General features: G+C 43.8%; 4 protein-coding genes across 5 annotated transcripts; 3 read left to right on the top strand and 1 right to left on the bottom strand.

The window, feature by feature from the left end:
* Window positions 1-1,806: 1,806 nt before the first annotated feature.
* LOC128728860 (vacuolar-sorting protein SNF8) lies at window positions 1,807-3,242 on the top strand. The gene is made up of 4 exons (XM_053822509.1): window positions 1,807-1,899; window positions 2,227-2,590; window positions 2,700-2,976; window positions 3,050-3,242. The coding sequence occupies exons 2-4, from the start codon at window positions 2,251-2,253 to the stop codon at window positions 3,183-3,185; spliced, it is 753 nt and encodes a 250-aa protein (XP_053678484.1). The 5' UTR covers window positions 1,807-1,899; window positions 2,227-2,250; the 3' UTR covers window positions 3,186-3,242.
* A 578-nt stretch (window positions 3,243-3,820) lies between these two features.
* Window positions 3,821-6,458, top strand: LOC128729066 (protein VAC14 homolog). Its single transcript, XM_053822717.1, has 6 exons — window positions 3,821-3,918; window positions 3,995-5,456; window positions 5,525-5,643; window positions 5,711-5,790; window positions 5,890-6,055; window positions 6,143-6,458. Exons 1-6 carry the CDS (start codon window positions 3,821-3,823, stop codon window positions 6,267-6,269), a joined length of 2,052 nt encoding a protein of 683 aa, XP_053678692.1. The 3' UTR covers window positions 6,270-6,458.
* Window positions 6,459-7,784: 1,326 nt separating this feature from the next.
* LOC128729320 (transmembrane protein 41 homolog) lies at window positions 7,785-11,661 on the top strand. 2 transcript variants are annotated; one of them, XM_053822992.1, is made up of 4 exons: window positions 7,785-7,880; window positions 9,121-9,472; window positions 9,538-9,666; window positions 9,894-11,661. In XM_053822992.1, exons 2-4 carry the CDS (start codon window positions 9,198-9,200, stop codon window positions 10,399-10,401), a joined length of 912 nt encoding a protein of 303 aa, XP_053678967.1. In that variant the 5' UTR covers window positions 7,785-7,880; window positions 9,121-9,197; the 3' UTR covers window positions 10,402-11,661. The 2 variants fall into 2 exon arrangements, with proteins under 2 accessions (XP_053678967.1, XP_053678965.1); XM_053822990.1 differs by lacking the exon at window positions 7,785-7,880 and having other exon boundaries at window positions 8,984-9,472.
* Window positions 11,662-11,749: 88 nt separating this feature from the next.
* Window positions 11,750-14,665, bottom strand: LOC128728345 (septin-4; the record flags this gene model as incomplete). Its single annotated transcript, XM_053821969.1, has 4 exons — window positions 11,750-13,453; window positions 13,523-13,758; window positions 13,827-14,143; window positions 14,217-14,665. Coding segments are annotated over 4 exons (1,086 nt in total), but the record flags the coding sequence as incomplete, so codon positions are not given.
* Window positions 14,666-22,416: the final 7,751 nt, after the last annotated feature.

Here is a 22,416-nt window from a genome sequence, read left to right as displayed (position 1 = left end):
GGCAAACACGCGCGTTGGGGTTTTAACGTTTGAGAGCTGATATGCAGCTTATATACGACTTATGCAGGGCATTTGCGTTTGCTCGGAACAGCAGCTGCAATGGAGATGAATAGAGTTTGCATTTTAAAGAGCATATGACAAACTAACTGGTTGTACCAACGACAACCAACTACGATGAACCGGTCGTTTTAGCTAGGGTTTTAAAAGGAATGATTTGAAACATCATCCAGGATTCATATTTTTTTTGGAAGCTAAAGTGTTATGTTTTGCGTTAAGTAACGAAGATTTTACGCTCTTAGAAACAGAGTTATTATTATTTGCTTACTCGTAACAAATTTCTAATAAGTTAAAAAAATCCAGAAGTTAAACCAAAGCTGTTTGGATTTATAAGAAAATTCCTCTGTGTCATCACGATCAATCATCAACTATTGGAAGGCTGTAAACTGTTCGGAACATTTTCCACCGCTCTGTTATCCAATGTTATCGTTTCACGCACGTTTTATAACCCTTTCTCGTAGGGCATCTGTCCAAGGAACGTGATGCACGGATGAATGGGTGCGAACCGGAACACGCTCAGCTCGTTTGGAATTTCCTCCCGAAACCCCCGTTTGTGGAAAGTACAAGCGTTCTAAAATTAGTGCTCTGATATTGTAAAACTATACTTTTACCTACGAGAATCGGCACATATCGTCTATTTCGAGCCATTTGAATAGTTTAAATCAAAAATTCGAACTCCAGTGGAATGTAAATCTTTCAATGGCTATCTCCAGTGGCTGCTAAAGGTATATGCTTACAAGTTATACAATTTGCGGCAAACTCGGGGAATTGTTATAAAAAAGAAGACTCGGATCCATTCAAAATGTGAACCGTTTCATCACTTCAGTTGTCGACAAATTATGCTGTTTCGCGGTTACGCCCCTTTAGAACATAGTCTTATGAGTTGCTGTGACATTTCTCGTCATGGGGGGTTATGCTGGTTTTATAGCAACCAATGGGGTTGCAGCTTGACTGCACTGGGCGGGAAAAGACTTGTGCGCAGATGAACATACCTGTGTGGGAGCAGGAGCTGGCAAGAGTGTACGTATCATTCTTTATAGCCTTTTTCTTTCATGTAGAACATATTATATTATTCTCGTGATTTGTTTGCATTTAATAGAGATACATACATACATACAGCGATATTATAGACTAAATGCACTTTCTAAAATCAACAATTTTCTTGAGAACACCATTCGTTTTAATATACTCTTACTTTATTATAGTACAGCAAAACACATTGTTTGTTTAAGTAATCCCCCAGCTTATATGTTGTGAGTCAAAGGAATGCTGTAAATGATATTATATAATTTGGTAATAAATTTATATTACTTTTAAATTATTAAGTAGTATCAAAACACTTATCAATAAGGCCACATTTTTTATTAAAAAGCTTTTAACCAGTGTGTTGATTCTGTTGGATTGGCATTTGTATGCAGTTTTGTGCAATCTCATTGCAAATAAGCTTTGCCTTTTATGCTCTGTATAGCTCATGTTTGTGCATCAATGGTTGAAGAAGATTGAAGAATATTTTAGGCATTTAACGGTTGAGCGTTGCTATTAAATTGAAAATAATGTTCAGTATGATATGTCCTTTTACATTTGTTGTAATATATTACATTAGTTACAAGAGCATGACATTTGACAGATGCGTTTCGAAGCATAACTGTCGGTCAATGACAAACATCATATGTTTTATGTCAAAATTGTTTCAATCAGCTTATGTATTTTTATGCTCGTCTGTTGTGCATCGGTTCGCTTCCAGTGTGGGTCCTTTGCAAACTCTTACTCACGACTGTAAACAGAAAAACTGTGCTTGGTTTTTGCGAGGACGTGTTGAGTGAATGAAAGTGCAATAATCAGGTATTATTTTGTTTTGAGCAGATAGTTTTAAGGTTTATTTTATCGGATATCGTGCATGCTTTGAATTCCGGAATGTAGTGTCCCATTTGATTTGTTCAGAAATTATAAATGGATAAGATCAGTTTTCACATCAGATAATATGAAGAAGAGTTTCTTTTTGTTTTGAGTAGTAGTCCAATTCTTCTTGTCGTATTGTATTTTAGGTATAAATTAATCCTGGTACTGAAAAGTGTATCACTCATCAGCATCGTTAGTACCATCATACGTACCTATTTCTATAGTTTTCTAATTATAATTCTTACTTGGTTTTCTTCTGTCAAATAACAGAATTTTAGAATATAAAAACCGAATATGAGGAGGCGGGCTGGAGTTGGTGCTATTCAAAAGCAGCGGTTAGAGGCAGAAAAGTACAAAGATAAGGGAACCGAGCTGCAGGATTCCCAATTTGAACAAATGGTGAAACAGATGGATGCATTAAAGGAGAATCTGGAAGAATTCGCATCCAAACATCGAAACGAAATCAAGAAAAATCCCCAGTTCCGACGACAATTTCAAGAAATGTGTGCTGCGATCGGTGTTGATCCTTTGGCATCAGCTAAAGGGTTTTGGAGTGTGCTCGGCATGGGTGATTTTTTCTACGAGCTTAGTGTTCAGGTTGTGGAAGTTTGCCTGGCGCATAATCATGTTACAGGTGCTAAAAAAGCGTACATTTACATTTTTTCGTGACCCTTCTCTAAACCTTTTAATTTCCTCTAAACCTAACCTTTTAATTTGTCTCATTTGTCTCTTAATCATATCAGGAGGGCTAATGGATTTGGATGAATTAAGAAATAGATTAGTAGCAGCACGTGGCAAAAGTCAAATTCACCAAGAAATAACTACCGAAGATATTCTGATGGCAACCAAGAAACTTAAAATATTTGGAAATGGTTTCACCGTTTACTCGGTGGGCAAAAATCGCTACATGGTACAATCTATTCCTGGGGAGCTCAGTCTTCAGGAAACTTCAGTTCTTGGTGCCGCTTCTAATCAAGGACAAGGATTTATAACAGTGACATCTTTAATGGAGGACTTAGGGTATGTTTCAACTCTCTCTACGCTCTTATACCGTCTGAGAACAATTCTTCATTACAACAATTTATCTTTTCAGTTGGACACAGCCAAGGGCTCAGCAAGCCGTAGATAAAATGCTTGGTGAAGGCATGGCTTGGCTGGACACGCAAGGAGAAGAAAAGTCGTATTGGTTTCCTAGTCTCTTCCCTGGCCGATTTACGACTAAACCTTAATAATTGTGATTGTCATTCGAACATAATTTTTATGTTGATATAAATGTTTTATTAAAATCTCAAGCAAAATTTTTTTGTGCCTTAATATATGGGATTTGATTTATACAACTGAAATGTCATTTTTCGTAAATGTGAAGAATGGAGACACGTCAACGGTCTGTTAAAAAGGGGTACACAGGATCATAGAAAATTGCCCGGTCTGTTTTAGTTAAATAGATTAATTTGTTCACTAAGTTATCTAGAGATTGTATCTGTTAAAACTATTACTATTTTAAAGGTTGATCTCACGTGGATAAAGTTTAAATCATCCTGATTTATTTATCTGACGTTTGTTTTGTCAAAGCGTGTTTCTGTGGGCTCTTTTCATAGCGGCGAATGATTCAATTTTGTATTTTAATGTAAGGTTTAAACCCGCTACTCGTCTGAAGATGAAATAATATTTTCTGTGTAGTAATTATCTAGAGAGCTCGATTCTGCTACCCCCGAACGCTAAATCACTGCAATTCGTGTAAAACCATCCTCGAACTTGAAAGAAGAAGAAGTAGTTAAAGGGAATGCGTAAACAAACGATCTTGAATCAGTCACAATAATAGGGTTTATTAGTCTTAGAACGAAAAAAATCTGAATTGAAAATCATGGAAAACGCATTTGCACCAATCAGTGAAGCCTGTGTTAAGGCGCTTAGCGATAAAACCTACGACAAACGAAAAATGGCAGCGCTTGAAATAGAAAAGTAATGAAATTAGTCACCAAGCACGGTAATAGTTGTAATCATCAACTGGTTATCTTTCCTCGTTCTTTAATTTCAGAATGGTAATTGACTTCAAGTCGAAAAAGAATATGACACAAATCAAGCGTATCATCGATCTACTGAGCAAAGACTTCGTGCGGTCGAATGACTCAAACAAAAAGAAGGGCGGACTAATCGCTCTGGCTGCAACGAGTATCGCGTTGGGAAAAGACACTGAAAAATTCATCGAGGACATTGTCAATCCTATCATGAACTGCCTGATTGATAGCGACAATCGTGTGCGATTTTTTGCTAGCGAATCACTGTACAATGTAGTAAAAGTAGCGCGAGGGGCGGTGCTGCCGTTCTTTCCGAGTGTTTTTAATGCACTCAGCCGGCTTGTAACCGACCCAGATGTAAGCATAAAAAACGGCAGTGAAATTCTCGATCGCCTGCTGAAAGACATTGTAATCGAATCATCGCAAACATTCGATCTCGATGCGTTCATACCGCTTGTACGAGAACGCATAATGGTAAAAAGTTCGTTCGCACGACAGTTCATTATATCGTGGATTTCTGTGTTGAATGCAGTTCCCGAAATAAATATGGTCGTCTTTTTGCCCGAGATTTTACATGGTCTGTTCCAGATGCTTGAGGACCCACTACCTGAAATTCAGCGCATGTGTGAGTCTCTGTTGGCTCAATTCCTCAAAATCATTAAGGCGGATCCTACTACGGCAGATATTCCTAAGATGACTAACGTGTTGATCGTTCAAGCGCAGTCAAGCAATCCTTTGATCCAGTTCTACGCCATTTCATGGATCAAGGAGTTTGTTCAGCTTTCAGGTGGTGAGATACTAAGCTTCTCGAGTGGTATTTTTACTGCAATATTGCCCTGTTTGGCATTTGAGAGTGATGCGAAAAAGAACATTAAGGACTGCGCAAATGCTGTAAATCTCAATCTGCTGGAGCTGGTATCGAATGGTGAGGACAAGCAAAAGAATCTCAGCTATCTTGATCTTAACTCCGTGATGGAGGTTCTTCGTCAGTATCTCGTCCATAGTCCAGTGCCAACAAAGATTGCTGTCCTTAAATGGGTACATCATTTATTCACAGAAGTGCACGACGAAATGTCGGAGCATGCGAATAAATTGTTTCCGGTCCTGCTTCGTGATTGCCTTTCAGACAGCTCGGATGAAGTTGTGCTGCAGGCGATTGTTGTGCTGGCCGAGATTGTTAATTCTGCCACAGTCAAAGGCAATGATTTCGATCAAACCCAGTACAGACAATTTTTGGTAGAGTTATTAAATTTGTTCAGCGAAAACAACACTTTCCTGGAGAAACGCGGCACATTGATCATACGCCAGCTTTGTCGTTTGCTCAATGCGGAGTATATCTACCGTACGTTCGCAGAAATTTTACTGGAAGAGCGAATCAATCTCAAGATAGCCTCTACTATGGTGCGAACACTCAACATGATATTACTAACTACATCCGACCTATTCGATCTTCGCAACATGCTTCACGATATACGAAATGAGGTGCGTATCATGGTTTATAAATTTTTGTTGCCATTGATAACATTGTTTTATTTGCTACATTTTTACAGAAATCCGCCTCACTCTTCAAGTGCCTTTATAAATGTTGGGCACATTGTCCCGTGTCAACTTTATCACTCTGTTTGTTGGCGCAATGCTACCAGCATGTATCAGAAATCGTCACGTTATTGTAAGCATTAACACTTCGTTAGTTGCTTTAATGAAATTTAAATGCTTTTTTATATTTTATTTATCAGTGCTGACATTGAAATAACAGTTGATTTCTTGGTGGAAATAGATAAAATGGTGCAACTGATTGAATCCCCCATATTCGCCTGTAAGTTTTTGATTTTTTTTATTATAATACAAACTATTTTCCCTATTTTTCTATATTACCATGTGCTCACGTTTTTATATATGTTTTTAATAACTATAGCTTTGCGCCTGGCGCTAATATCGCATTCGAACGATAATGCTGATGCACAACATTTATCTCGAGCATTGTATGGCATCCTGATGTTACTCCCCCAGACGGAAGCTTTCCATCTGTTAAATAATCGTCTGAAATGCGTCCCGAACTACTGGAGCCAACCGAACAAAATGTAATTATATGAATTATCTACCGATGATCAAACTCAGCAAGCTAAACTATTATTATTTTCTGTTGTTCTCTCGTTTCCACCTAGCAGCAACTCCAAATCAACCAACGAAAGTCAGTGCAATATTGATTTTGGTCAGCTTTTCACTTATTTCAAGTACATTCAAGATCTACACCACCAAAAACGTGTTGAGAAGAGAAAAAAGAACCAATTTTAATGCTGCTCTCATCAGATACTGCATGAGCATTAGCGATCAAAGAAAAAATCAATTATGTTAATGGGTTGTATTCTATTCAACTCTTTTATAAATAATAACCAGCGTAGTCGTTGTCGAAAGAACTGCTACAATCACGACTCTATTAAATTGTTAAGTCAAACAAACAGAAAAACTGATGCTTGTTTTGAAATGTGCATTCCAAATACCTTAAAATAAAATGAAGATTTTCTATAGATAATTTTATGGGTTTGCATACTCCCTATATGCTTTATAAATAAAATACATTTCAAGTATTGCCGCATAACTAATTCTATATAATTCTATATTCATATTACATCCAAACTGGAATTGTTCAACGGCTTCGAACTGTTATAACACAGTTTATCTTTACAGGTTTGAACTGTTATACTGTTACAGCAATAAAATGAGTCCTTCCACAACTGTTTGTCAGTCTTCCACCTAAGGTGAGTTTAATAAATCATCAGCTACCTGCTATTGATTGATGATCGTTTATCGTTTTTAGTAACTGCTGCTAGCTCATTTAATATAATTTATTCTGACAAATAATCCATCTATTGAAAAACTAGAATCTGAACATAATTTTAAAAAATTCCTTCATAGTTTCTGAAAATTTGTATTTGAAAGTTAACTGACGTTTCGTCGCTGACATTTGTTATTCTACGGGTACGTGTGCGCAAATGTTTTGGATGGTAAGTTAATAAAGAAATCTAGCTTTCCGTAAAATAGAATTCGGCACAAGTTCACCATTGTGGAAGTCAAAAAGCATACAAGAAGGTTTTACATTTATTCCTGAATGAAATCCATATGCAATCTGTAAAAACATTACCAGTCGTGCTGTGATATGGTTAAGCAGAAAAAAATATAATGTATAATGTCTCATCATTTGTATTGTTAGTAATACTAGCTTTATAGAAAATTATATTTCTGGTCCAACTTATCAAACGTAACCATCTCCCATCAAAGCCTTGCGCAGTTCCCACAATCAATCACGTGAAATCGTGTGACTACAGTGAACAACAAAACGCTGGATCGTTCGGCAACAACAGCCTATATGTGTAGTGCCATAAACGTGACCAATAGATTGCACAACAAACGCATCAGAAATCGGGTGCTACGATCCGCCCTATTCGTAATTAATTCGTTATCGATTCTAGATTAGTGCTGCGTATGTGTTCGCTATGTTTTCATTGAGAATTTTGTAACAAGAAACTGCTGTAAACATCGTAGCTAATGTTTACCCAGCATGTTTTCATTTTATCCTTATCATAGTATCATTTGTTTAAAGGATTTGTTGTCAAAAGGCAGACTATAAAGAACGCTTGTCGCTCCATTGTCAGAAGACGACCGTAAACTCGTTTGAGTTCGAACGTACAAAAGCCTTGAGCCATCGCGTACGTAACGTCGCAAAAGTACTGCTGCAACCGCGATCCAACAACCGCCGCCGCCATCGCCTCAGCAGTTCCTCTGCATCACAATCAACGACCGTTTTTACATCCGAGCCACAGTAGTGGGGTAATTACGACACAAGGTCGGCACGCACGGCGGCGCGAAGAAGCGAGATAAAAATAGTTAGCGCAAGGTGGAGAAAAGGTAATATATACATCATGCGATATCATCCGATTTGTGGGGGGAACGAATGAGTTTTTAATGCCTGTTAAGGAATGTAGAAGTGATTTGTGGAATGGTTCGGACGATGAGGAAGTGAATCATTTAACGCTGTTTGTGGTATTTTGTTTGCGTCACTGTGGCTAAAATTGCGCTCCACATTGACGCGCTGTTAAACTTTAACAGTGCTGCCCCATGTGGGGATTCTATCTAAACAGTTGTATCAGAATCACTCGCCTTTGTGTCCCACATATGGCGTACAGGCATTGACACAACTGTGAACCGGTTGTACATATTCTGGCTCTGTTTCCAACATTGCGCGAAGCCATCAGCCGGTTAGGAACCGACTTTAACGCACAAGAAACGCCAAGTCTTTCGAAATATTGAGAAAGGTAAAATGGATAATGTATGAAAAACAAAGACCCAACACGTGCTACCAAAGCTGCGTAAAAATGTGTTAATTTTAATAACTGCTAACAGTACTTGCACGAGGCATGTAGATCAATACCAATACCGATTGCTCGTCAGAAGTGCTATTTTCATTTTCAAACCGCGTTTAATTGCTTCAGCGTGCCTATTTTGCTGTATCCAGCAGCACGTTTCCGCACGGATTGTGAAACATGTTTGGAGTGTGCCCTTGACTCGCCATATTCATGCTGGTGAGTACAAAGAAAGTGAAAGTAAAAAAAGCAACCTTCTGCATCGCTTGGTACCGGAAGAACGAGTTGATCCGATGCTCCATCAATAGTGTGGTTTTTGTTGAGCAAACTGCAGTGCAACTTGGTGTCAGCAAAATTCGTCTTCTAACACATGCCATTTTTATTTTTTCATATAAACTCTCGTAGACAGTCAGGCGATGCGCGGTAAAAAGAAACAATCCATTTTGCCTCCTCGCTCACATGCATAACGCCCTGAGAGCGTAGTGCGTTTGCGTCCCAGTTGTGTTGTGCTACGTCATATCGGATGACAATTTTCATGCGGCTACAACATTGTTGATTTTTCCTGTTTTTGTTATTTGCACATTTGCCGTTTATTTTGCATTCATTGCTCTCGCCCTCTCTCACTCTCCCTCTCTCTATCTGTCTCTTTTCACGCCCTCCTCCCTTCGATCCCGTTTGCGCGATTCTTTACTTGATTAATCATGCACCGTGCATGTGGTGCGATCGGGTACTGTGTGTGGGTTTCGTGCATCTGCACGGGTTACTGCAACCCATCCACTGCGTAGAAGGCGATCTAGACCCACTGACAAATGCCAATAGTGAGCCAAGAAGAACGGCGAATCCAGCGTGCTTAGTAACCAAAATGGCTCCTGACGCAAATGGCACGGCCCTGTACAGCGAGAACAACAACCGGCACGAAAAGCTGCAAGAGCAGACTCCTCTGAGAAATGGATCCCGGTTGGCAAGCTCGAAAGCAACCCGTCCAACTGCGAATGGTGGCCCGGTGACCAGCAACAACTGCCCACCGGTAGACGAAGATCGATCCGCCCGGCAATCGCTCATCATTCTTGCGGCCATCTTTTTCACCAGCCTGTTCGCGATGCTGTACGTGTACGCAATGTTTCCTCAGCTGGAAGAGTGAGTATCGCGGCAACACTACTCACTGTGCTGTCTGTGCTTAACATTCCTGTTTGCTTTTTTAGGTCGGAGAAACAGTATCTTAAGGTACCGTTTGATATTGAAGATGCCAAGCAGCTGGGACGAGTCCTCGATCGCTACAAGGATCTGTACAACCTCGAAGTGATGTTTGGCATTATCCTGGTGTACATATTGTAAGTAGTTGAACTTTTCCCGCTCTTCCTTGTAGAGGTGGTGTTGTATGCTTACGTTTGTTAGCGCTTCACTGTTGCGATGCTCTAACCTGTAACTCAAGCTCCAGCGGTTTGAATTAATCCCACGCTTTGCTGCTGAATCACCTACTATGCCTCTATTTAATCCTTGTTTTCTTTCTCTCTCTCACTCTCTATTTCATGTGAACATACATCTGGATCTCTTCTAGCCTGCAAACATTTGCCATTCCTGGTTCGTTGTTCCTATCGATTCTAAGCGGATTCCTGTACAGTTTCCCGGTTGCGCTTACGCTCGTCTGCTTCTGCTCAGCCTTGGGAGCCACCCTGTGCTATCTGCTTTCGCAGCTGGTCGGTCGAAGGCTAGTGAAGTACTACTTCCCGGATCGGGCCCATCACTGGGCACAACAGGTCGACCGGCATCGGGACGATCTGCTGAGCTACATGCTCTTCCTGCGCATGACTCCGTTTCTGCCGAACTGGTTCATCAACCTAGTCGCGCCGGTTATCGGCGTACCGCTGTACCCGTTCGCCTTAGGTACGTTCCTTGGAGTGGCACCGCCCTCCTTCATCGCCATTCAAGCCGGCAAGACGCTGTACAAGATGACTAGCTCGAGTGATGCCTTCAGCTGGGGCTCCATCACGATGCTTGCCGCCTTCTCCGTCGTAGCGCTGGTGCCGGTCATCTTTAAGCGATACTTCAAGACAAAGATCGATTAAGCCGGATCCACTTGTGCGCCATTCTTCAGAATATGCTGGTTGGAGCTTCGGCCTATGTTCAGTTCATGTTGGGCACATTATTGGATTCGCACTGTGCCAGCTGCCGGCCAGCTTCACCGAGCATCTGAACCCTCCTTCACGGTGTCTCTAAGTTAGCTTATTATTATCGCCAAAGAAAAAAAAATTAAGTTAATAACTCCGCGCACGGCGAGTTCGCAATGGTATACCTGTACACATTGACCCTTTATTTACCTACTCAGCAGTACGCGCATGATACGCAACACGTGCTCTGAAACACTCACAGTAAGTTCACGCTAGGAATTGTATATCTATGTGCAGGATTTAGGCGTCAGAGGTACTATTATAGCCAGCGATAGGGCACGTGACTCGAAACGCGTATTAAGAGAATAAACAGAAATAAAGTTGGTATTGTAAAGGGTGCGGTAGGACAAGATTAGGCAACGGCTGCTTAAATATTCTTGCTTCAACAAGGAAACACGTGCACTAAAAAGCGCAGCATCTTTGACTCCGGAATAAAAGAAGTAAGAACGACCATAAATAATAATAAGAAGCCTTTAATGAAGCTAGGTGGTGTTCAGCTTGCTTAATGGCGAATTTATATTTTGTTTCAAACAAAGCCGTTTAGCTCATTCTAATACCTTCTGTTTTCATAGAATGCGAAACACTGGAGCATTTGTATGATGGTTTCATAGCCACCTGGAAAATTTGAGTTGCCAAGAACGGCATAATAACGAGGCAGAATCCACAGCTCCATCTACCAGAGCGGCATACTGGTAACGAAAAGATTATTAGGTGTTTCGTAATCATTTATATGTGATGTACTCCTAATGATTCATGTCATAAACCGCAAACAACGCGTTAAAACTGGCTAAGTGAAATAAAAAACCTGGTAAGAAATAGGAATGATCGAGCGTTATGCGAAATGGGACGCAAAAAACTAAACAGTAAGCACTTAATGTTATATGTTTTAATCCGGCCTGCAATATGTAAGTGCCCAAGGAATAGCTAATGTAATTTAAAATGATTTGGCCCACAATTGAATTCAACTTTTAGTTTAATAAAACAGAAACGAATGATAAAGTGAGAGATAATGATGAAATAGAGATAAAACCGAATGATACATACATAAAACACACAAGTCATTAAACGTTTACCGGCTTTTGTAGCAATAGTCAAATACATAATGATAGCTAGGTGATAATTTACTGGATGGAATAAAGAACTGGTATGTTTGTTCGATCGAAAGGACTCCAACACTGGCATTGAAAAGACTTGATGATACACAGGACATTTTGCTTGATTTCTTTCTCTTCCAAAGCGTGCAATAAATAATCCATTCGATTAATCAACCAAGAATCGCGCTAGAATTACGCTCTTTATGTTAACTCGATGCTGGTCGCTGTTATATGAATGTGTTTATTTATTAGAGAGATTCTTCAAACTACGCCTTTAACATAAGATGAAACGAACAGTCCGACGTTTCGGGAAACAGTTTGGTTCGATTCCGTCTTATATTCTATGGGATAGTGAAACAAAGGGCGTTGTGCCGAACCAACGCTACATGAAATGCGATCGTTGCATCTACCACCCATTCCGGCCGATTTCTAGCTTCTACTTACAAGTGTGGGACTACAGTATACTGGGATAAGCAAGTTTGTAAAAAAAAAACAAAAGTCAGAAACAATCTAGTAACATTATACGCCAATTCGATGCAAATTGCGGCGTATAGGTTCGGAAAGGCTCTTAAAACCTACGTAGGGTTCTTCGAACTAGTGTTGCTTTCATCTCACGTGGGATACGTTTAAGTTTGCTCCCGACTGATTTGAACGCTCGACTTTCGTGCCCTTTGACTTCGTGGTGGTAACTCAATTGTCTCAATGTTCCAACGCCAGCTGCTGGCCTGGCTTACGGCGAATATAAATAAACTGTCGCATTTCGGCTCCATCTTCCTATTTTCGTCCGCTCGGAGAGTTCGCTCTCTTCACTAAAACCCGCTTGTTATCTGTCCACATAAATAATTGCATTATTCCTATCGATGTGTACATACCTACATACATGCATAATAAAACCATAGCATAATAATATTCCAAGCGCCCTTTACTGCAAAACGCCCTTCACTGACGACTGAACTAGAGTGCGCTTAATCGCAGCTTTACATAGAAAACATCAAACATGTATTGATTCACTGTGTGAAGGGTTTTCCATGACTTCGTTTTGTGATACTGCAGTGCCTCGAACAACGCTGATTCATTCAACGCAAAACCACCGGCGTTGCCTGCTTATCCTGCTGATAAAAAAAAAGAAATCCATTGCCTAATAGCCTTATGTCCTCAACAACATTTCGAACGCAACTCATGGCTCGATGTAGTTGAACAGGCACAATGGCCACCCTATCCGGAATTGTAAAAAACTAATGGATCTCATCTTTGGTAGTAATTTACTACGCATACATCTGTCAATAGAGATTAACGTGTCAAATCGCAAAATATGAAGGTAAACCGAATAGTTGAAAAGTAAAACACTGCGAAAGTAGCCAGATAAAATGCTAATTAATCTAACACATTGCACTCTCTCAAAAGGAGCTACTCTCGAATGATGAAAGCTTCCCCACGCGGAAAGCCTCTAGCGGAATCTCGAACGAGTCGTGTTTCATGTAGTGCAAAATTTTCCAATTCGTTATGCTTCCTGCAGCATGAATAGCTCGTCCGTTGGAAGCTTCTTGTGTGTGAAAGGCCTGAGTCAACAGCAGCAGGACATTCTACAGCTCCTAGGCTACGGATTGTTCGACAAATACGCACGCACATGCTCGTGTTCCCTGCCTCCTCTTTCCATGGTCGCCTACCATGATGGTTCTGGATCGATACGGAAGCAAATGGAGGCGAAGGTGATACAAAAGACTTCCCATAGAAGAGACTGGCAGGGTCCCGGCACTGACTACCGGCAAATACTAAACGTCGATAACGGAATCGCTGACGTGGGACGATTTCAGCTTTTCCTGCATCTGTGCCAGCATATCTTGCATGCGACGAATCTGGAATGCAAAGAGCAAACGTGTTAGAGGATGGGCATACAGCAGTAAATGTGTGACCATTGCCACTACCTCTTCGTCCTTTTGTAGCAGCAGTCGGTCCGTGTCGGAGAAATCGTGGTTCGAAGCAGTTGATTCTCGTTTCAGCTTATTGCGTTCTCGCAGCGCGTGTTGCGATATTTGTGAGATACACTGTGCCCGGTAGTTCTCGTAGTGCACATCTCGTGTAGTATCCTTCAAGTCCTGCATATGCGTCGAAATGAGCATCGTCCGCAGCTTCACCACGTCGCTATGCTCCGGATTTTCCACTGCAATCGAAACCAAACATTTCTCATGCAGTGTGCAAGATGACAATGGACCGGAAAATTAATCTTACCGTCCACCACACCCCACGGATATTGGCGACATCGAATTTTCCTTCCTGCCACCTCCATCACCAGGTTACTACCCACAACCGCGAAGGGTAGACTCGCCTTTAGATCACGGTCCTGCTGCTTGAACTCTTCATCTTCGTCCGAATCGCAGTCAGGAAACCGGTAGATCTGGATGCCGTGCGTTTCGATGTCGTCCAGAATGCGCGCCTTAAGCGCTTTAGCCTCAGCTGGAGTCAGTGTGTCCGCCTTGCCGATCACAATGATGATGTTCACCTTCTTGTGCAGTCTCCGCATCAGATCGATGTCTAACTGGCGCAGGCTGAGAATGGAGAGAGAAAGAGTTGTCAACGTCTACCCAGCTAAGAAGTTCTGATGCGTGATGTCTAATTCACCTGTGCCCATACGGTGGGACGAAGTACAGCAGACAGTGTACACGATTGTCCTGGATGTTGCGCCGGTTCACGCCACTCTCATCGGTGAAGTACTGCCGGAACTGCTCATCGATGTACTGCGTGCTAACACGCCAGCTGTCCTCACAGTTGACCGAATCACCAAACCCAGGCGTGTCTACGATCGTCAACCGCAGCTTGACGCCTTTCTCCTCGATATCGAGCGTCTTCTTCTCGATACGGGTCGTCTTCTCGATGCGTTCCTCTACCCGGGGCACATTACGTTGTGCGTACAAATCGGCCAGGAACAGCGTGTTGACGAGCGTAGACTTACCTAGGCCAGTTTCGCCGCACACCATTAACGTGAACTCGAAGCCACGCTTCACCGATTTGCGGTGCACCTGCTCTGCTAGAGTGGCGAACCCGATGTAGTCTCGCTCTGTAATGACGAGAGGGATGATCAGAGTTGATTAGAAGTGCCAGGGCGCAAGAGTATATGCGCTAGGTCTGTCTAACGTCGGTACGCAAATTGCTGCCTCAGTTACGCTCTCGGATGGATGGAATCTCGAGTTCCATCAGATTGGTACGTCCCCTGGTGACGACAGCGCGACGACAGGGGATGTTTTATAATGTCAGGTTCATCGTCACGCTCGAGCACACTAGTACACGGTGGGCGAGACACTCAAACCACCCGACTAGTGGGATTCATTTCTTTTTTAATTTTTTCGTTTTGAATTCGATCTGGTCATATTCCAAGGTCCGCTTGACGGAACGAAACCAAAGCCTTATTAATGTTCGGCATTACAGCTGTGCCGTGGGGGAGAAGGTTGTGGACATCGCACACCAGGCACGACTATCTAAACCTTTCAAACCGGTAGATTTAACCTTTCAAGACGCATGTGAATCTCGCGAGATCGAGAACCGAGGAAAAACGTCGCGAGGAAAAGCGAAGCGTTGTTTTTCGACCAATTTAAAGCATAACTAAATACGCTTTTTTTTGTTGTAGATGTGAGAATAAACACGCTAGGGTTTCTTGTAGAAGTATGCCATCACTTGAGATATACGTATTAAGGCGATCTAGGGAACGGTCGGTTTGGAAGCCAAACAAAAGAACGCATTGTGAAGTGAAAACAGTCCACCCTATGTCATGCGAGGCGTACAGCTTCCAGCTTGTTCTGCTCAAGTTCTTATGGGTGGAAGTCAAGCTAAAAAAAAACACACACAAACAAAACACCTGCGGACCACCCTCACCTCGCATAATCCAACTTTCCTCTCGACATATCGACGCCCCAAAAGCGACATTTCCCAGTTACGACCCCAATGTGCTGCACATGGCAACGAAGCGAAGGTTTCTTATCGGCCGGAAGCTCAACCCGGATACCATGACCATGTACGTCTGCATGTCGCAGTCCCGTAAAGGTGTCCCAACAGACGACACACCTGTCCCAGGGAACGGAAAATCAAAAATGCACGCCCACGTCTCCCCTCACCGCCCATTCGTTCACCTCAACACCTGACAAACGTCGTGGACTCTACTCACCAGCCATATCTATCGTGGGCGCTTCCGGTGCACGCCAGGGACAGCTCACAGCCGAAGACGTTCGAGACGTGCTGTTCTAGGTTGAGGTGGGTACGTGTTGCTTGCTGCTTGCAGAGTTGTTTGCCTTCCGTTTGATTGTCGCACCCTGCCAGATGGTGTTGGTTGACGGCTTGCCTCGGGTTGAAATGTTGAGCTAATCTAATTTGGCATCTTAGCTACTCCTCAGTCGCTGTCACTTCCGTTTAGTGGGAAAGGGTCGTGGCCGTGACGATTGCCCTTCCAGCACTACTGCTTCGTCTGACAAATGGAGGCCTGCCAGTGGGTCAGGCTCGAACTGCACACTTCACACGCACGCCCTCTCGAGACACGTCCTGGCAGGCTTCACGCGAACATTGCCCTCAGTCAAGCGCCCTATTTTGTGTTTTGTCTATTCCCCGGACGAGCACTGAGCACACCTTTTTTTCACACCTAATCACTGTGCTGTGTCGTGTTAGACGTTAGCTGAAAATTGCAACGGAAGGAATTAACAGACTGCCTTCCTTACGAGTACGAGACTCTGCTCAGCACATCCTCCAGCTCGAGAGCGAGAGTGCATGCTGTAGTATGACGCACTGTTTTCCCTCGGTCTACTACTCGGTGTACATCACGCTCACGCTCCTTCTCTCATTCTCTCTCTCTCTCTCTCTCTCTCTCTCTCTCTCATTCTCTCTCTCTCTCTTTCTCGCCAAGGGTCCACTATCTCTCTCGGCACATTTGGAAAAGTTTTCACGATAAGCGACACAGGGAAACACACCCGCGATTTGAACGCGCTGCCCTGCCCGGCAGAACAACACGCAATGGAAACAAACTAGCGTGTGTGAGTGAGAAAAGGACGAAGGTGAGCGAACGAACGAGAAGGACATAACGCGTACCGGGGAGAGTGATAACTAGGGATGCAAGCCAACAAGATCCTGCGTATTTTATTTTTCCCTTCGAACGCGCTGTTTTGCAACCCCTTTTGTAGGGGGTTGGTTTTTGGGCGCCTGCGCAGGACACCGAACGAGCTCTCGTGTCCTGCACGGGATCAATGGAATCACTCGTGAGTCCTGCCCGCGTGTGGCCATTATCCTGCAAGCGTTCGGTTTCCTTACGCTAGCTCGCAATACTGAGGGTGTTTGTATGGGGTTTTTTTTTTAAGCAAAAATGCACTAAACAGCTTGATTCCGCATCTCGAAGATTGTTACGAACTTCTGCAGGTAGCTGTGTGTGTTTGATGTAGTGTGAGCTTTGCCCTTAATATCTGCTCAAAAGGTCCTTTGTAGCGAGAAGCGCTTTTCGATCATTTGTTTATTTTAAATCGATTATTACTTATTTACATTCGATAAGAATAAAACGAAACAAACAAAATGACTCATGTTCAAGTGTATCATTTTCCGCTGTTTATACGACACCAGAAACTAAAAAACTCTCGATCACAGCTGCGTTATGAGGGCGTTGGGCAAAAACTCAGCCTTGATTCAATGAGAAGCGTTGGGCTGTTTACAAACAACTCCCTTAGACATACCAAAATGCAGCTGTTCAAGGGTTTGTGTTGAAATTGACTCATTCAGCCGTGATGAACTCGTCACGATTTAGTGCACGAAATGAAAAATGCATCCCTCTTGTGCATCGATGCAGTTCTCTATTTATCTCAACCGAGCTGCTGTCTGTGAGGCTGTCTCGCAACATTTCATCAACAAATCAATGTATGTGCATTCGTTGTGCATTCGGTTATGCGCTTATGCTCTCACTCATCAAGGGCCGGTCATTTCGTTGCCCAAGGGCCGAAGGGTACGAATTTCCCAACACACTCAACCGAGCGGATGAAATCTCACTCCATCATGAGGATGGCCACCGAAAGAAGAGAAATCATCCCAAAATGGAAACAAAACAAAGCGCCAGATAAATGAACGCTGAACGGATTTTAATTTTCACAATCATCTCGTTTCTCCACTTTCACCCCATCAAAGCGCCCCTTTGGCGGCCCTCTCTCCCAGCCCCTCAGGCCTCCCACCCTTCGGTGCTCGTAAAATCAAAACAAAAAACCAAATTGTATATATTTGGCTATCGTTTATGCACCGCTAGTGGAGACGCGCTTGGGTTTGGGCGAAAGAAAACTTCATCGGGAAAATGAAGCAGATCAACCTCCCCCTCCCCCTTGCGTGTGCCCTTCTTGATCGTTCTCCCTCCACCGGGAGGGCAGCTCGTGTGCGGACGCGTTTAGGTCTTTGCTGTTCGGTTATTTTTGGTCTCGAGTTTTCCTTCCCAAACCGTCCATTAGCGCCGCCAAAGGTGATCCAAGACTGCACATTGCTGCAGACCACTTCAGCCCCGGCCTGGGGCATGTTGCCGCTTAAACTGTACATTTTCCGGCGTACGATGAAATAGGTCGATGGATAGGTACAACGGAAGATGCATTTCCCGGGCGGCTGGCGTTGCATAAAATAAAAGGGAAAATCAATTTTCTAAAATCGTCCACCCACTGGCTTGACACGTGCGAGACTTCGGCCCTTTGGCGGGAAAAAGAAATAACACACCACGCGGTTGATGGAGAAAGTTCACCCCCCGGGAAAGCCGCGAGTTGGGCCACTCGGGAAAACCACGCGAGTGTTTTGGGGAAATTTATATCTTTCCCTAAATGTTGTTTTTTTTTTTTGTTTACCATGCTGTGTCGGTGTAGTTTTTTTCTCCATTTTGCATTCCATTCCCACCTTGTACAGCTCGTGTTTGAGTGACTATGCCCCAACACACATTGAAGCTGCAATTGAGTCATTGCTGAGGGGGGGCTTTTCGATGCCAGAAAGCTACTTTGATGCACTTCCGGTCAGCTCTCTCGCTAGATCCAGCCCTTCACTTATTTTGAGCGATTGTCGGCTTGTTTTGCGTTTCCCTTTGATGTACTTCTTTGCTTGCTGCATCTTCTATCTCTTCTCTTTCTCTCTCTCTTTCGCTGTGTGCTCTTGCCCCACATCGCAATACCTTGGCACGATAGAAAGGCCACCCTACAACAACCTGTTGCGTGAGGTATCATATAGCCAGTTGGGGTGGGATCGTATACAGGGAGCAGATTCCTCATTTCCACTTACACCTTCAAACCACCCCCTCCTCCCCCTCAGCACCCCTTCCTACGCTTATCTATACCGAAACCGCCATGTCGGAACCGGCACAGCACAATGTGTGTTTTCCTATTATTGTATCGCATTTTTTTGTTCTCCATCCGCCATCACCAAGTGGGTTCAAGATGGAGCGGACCCGTAAATGATTCACCCACCCCCGCTGAGTGTGGGGGTTGAAGAAGCCCTCCACGCCATTGCGTGCTCACCGAAAGGGGGTGCGTTTCATCGTTGCGTGTTTGTTCGGAATTCGATTTTCGCTTCCAAGCACGTGTTTCCCAAACACTACCGGGCATCGTCGATTGTTATTGGCCGTCGGTCGAGTGTGAAAGAGGGATGGTGTGATGGGATGGGGTGGGGTGCTAGCCCGACCAAAATATTCCACCCCAAACTCACCCCTTTACATCCCAACATTGGCCGCGTGGCGGGGGGCTTAGATGGACAGGTAGCCCAAAATCACACAAAACAACCAGGGAAGAAGCTCCCGGGGGAAAAGGGGTGAAACTCCTCCCTCTCTCCTCGCTCACCGCACAACCCCCAGCGGGCAGTTATCGGCTCACAGTTGCCTCCGATTCGATAGCGGTTTTTCGGCGGGATCACGCTGCCGGATGCCACGTTCAAATTTCCACAAATTCCGCGGCCCCAAAAAAAACCGTTGAAACGCGAACCCGTCGACGTGATTGCGCGCAGAAGGGTCCCCTCTTCCGTCTCGCAAGCCACCACCACCGTTCCACCCGTTTCAGGCACCATTTTCCATTCTGTGGGCAGGCGAACCACTCTGTGGTGGGTTGATTGCGTTTCCCGTTGCTAGGGAAAGGTTGCTGAAGGTGGCCGGAGCTGGGAAGGCTCTCGAATGCGCTTCTCATTTCTGCCCTTAAAAAAAAGAGCACCGTTGCACGAGATGCACATTCGCTTGTGGCTTCACTCACAACCACGGAACTACACTGCTTGCGGGATTTGTCACTAACTTCGCGGTGATTGAGGTCACAGATACTGCAGGCGACTTTTCACCACACTGGGAAACCGCACCGGAGATGCACCTTGAAACGCGCGCGAGGGAAAAACCGATGGAAATCGGATGCTGGTGGGTTGTTGAGCCACTTTAAACGAGAGGAGGTTCGAAAGGGCAACGTAAACTCACATGATGGTGGCCCTAATCCCGTGGCTTTATCGGCGTGGTGACAAAACCCCTAAAACTCCCGCACGAATGCCTGCTTCGCATGGCGTTTGAACTAGGAAAGAGACGATGAGGAGACGCTAGGCGCGAACTGAGATGCAGTTGGGTGGGGTGGTTCCAAGGGTGGTAGAGGGTTGTGGATGCGGGCGCGGGCGCGGAAACGCTATATGCGATTAGATGGCAGAGTTGTCTAACATACCTGTCTTGGTGGTATCTAAGCCGATTTTAGAAAGTGTAAGCTAGAGCTACTACATCTTTGAATGTTTCATTATGTTTTAGAACCTATTTGTTTCGCAGCATGTTGAACTGTTCAAAATATGGATCATGTTGCTTCACTTTTATTCGCAGTGTAGGTTGAATTTGAATACTCTAGCAACGAGAAGAGCCACCACAATATTAGACAACGCGACAATTGAACCGCGACAACTAAATATCCTGCCGAACAACCCTGGGAAAGTCCTACAACCCTGAGATAGATACTGCGTGCGAGAGGGATGGCACGTGCAAGGTATAACGGGCTGTTTGGAAATGAGCACATATATCTGGAGAGCGTTTGGCGGTAATGACCGGAGAGAGAAAATGCACCCACAGAGAGAGAGAGAGAGAGAGAGAGAGAGAGAGAGAGAGAGAGGGTTTCTCTATTTACTATCAATCAACCCGAATTAAGTTGAATGGAGAAAACTAAACGTAAGGGAAAGAAAACGAACGAGAGAACGAGAATGAGCCGAGGAAAACGGGACCACGATGGAGAGTAGATGTGTATTTGAGAGTGATAGGGCAAGGGCTGCTCATAGTACTACGCTTCATTCAAAAAGGACAAGGGATTGTTTTGATTCATGAAGCCCATTGTTCCCTCTGGCGTTTAAAATTTTAAGCGTATCGACGAAATTAATGGTTTCGATTGAAATTCTGCAATTGGAAAAACTACTTGCGAGGCAGATACTTCAATCACAATGAATTATTTACAAATTTTAAATGTGTTGCCAGATGCATCAGAGAATTGCAAACATCGAACTGTTTTTTTTTTATTGCGATGCGATGCATGTACAATGACTTTTTATCAAAGGTATGATCACGAGTAAAATTTTAAGTTCTTTAATATTTAACGTAATTTCCATTGCGCGTGCTTCCATTGTGCGTTTTGTTATGGCTTTTACCATACCCTGCTATACCTAAGGGCGAACTTTTGAATTCAACTACTATGTCAAACGCCATGCATTGATGATAGTATAATGTTAAGTTGCACATGAATGAAATAAATGTTTTTTAGTTAATATGGTCTTCCTACGGCGTTGACTTGCTTTTTAGTTCTCTCTATTCAGTGAAAATAAAGGTTAGAAATGAATTTACGCTGCATTTAACTACCCCTCTTGCTGTCAAAAGAAATCGTCAACCTCGAGGTATAGACCTCCCACGACAAGGAGCAAATATAGTACTTGGATAGGTCGCAAAAGAAATTAAAACGCACCACCTAAAGAACGGAAAAAGAAGTATATGAAGCAGCAACAGTAGCAGTAGTAGCAGCAGTAGCAGATAGTGCAATACATTCGTCACGCATCCTGTTACGTGCGAGTGGAAAAACAGGACACACCGTTCGCATATGTTTGAAAACATATATCGCGCATCGGGACAGGAGTTGGTTGGCTGTTGCTTTAATTTCCCCCTTCGTCGCCCATCCCCGTAGCCGTTACATATCAACAAATAAACATTCCAGCGTCTAAGACCAAAAACGGGCTGGTTCGTCCTTGCCCTGATAAGCGCCATCGTGACGATAGTGTTGAGCAGCTTAGGTTGTTAAATAGAAATGTTTTTTTTTTTCGTGGGTGCAGTTTAATTCGCGGTAGCCACTCGTAACGTAACGTTCCTGCTGCAGAATCGCCTCATCATCGTCATCAAAGCGAGACAGACGACGCCACCCGTGGTGCAACACGGTAGAGTGAGCAGTACGACGCAACACACGCATTAGGAATCCGCGTAAGCGTGCCGCTTGCCCTATCGCGCACTCACTCGCTCATTCGTTTGCTGGCGGCTGTACGACGTGCACGTTTTGGTTGTCAGTGCTTCCAGCCCATTGTTTCAACGGAGGCAAAATCGTCCAGCTCATTCGCCCGAGGTGTGCCGCGAGTTTTTGTTCGTGTTCGGTCAGTTTTCCGTGTGTCAGCTCCGTACGCGTGAGCAGCCGTGCGTGAACGCCACAATTACCCAACCTTAGTGCCCTTCGTAGGCGAGAAGCAAGAGAAAGCCGCACGCCGTGCGTGACCCCTAGGGCACCACCAATCAACCGACCGTTTTCGCCCTATCTGCGCTCAACAGCCAACATCTGTCCTCAGTTCCAGAGAGAGAGAGAGAGAGAGA

Source organism: Anopheles nili, chromosome X, assembly GCF_943737925.1.
Source record: "Anopheles nili chromosome X, idAnoNiliSN_F5_01, whole genome shotgun sequence".
NCBI lineage: Eukaryota > Metazoa > Arthropoda > Insecta > Diptera > Culicidae > Anopheles > Anopheles nili.
This window is presented reverse-complemented; position numbering and strand designations above follow the sequence as displayed.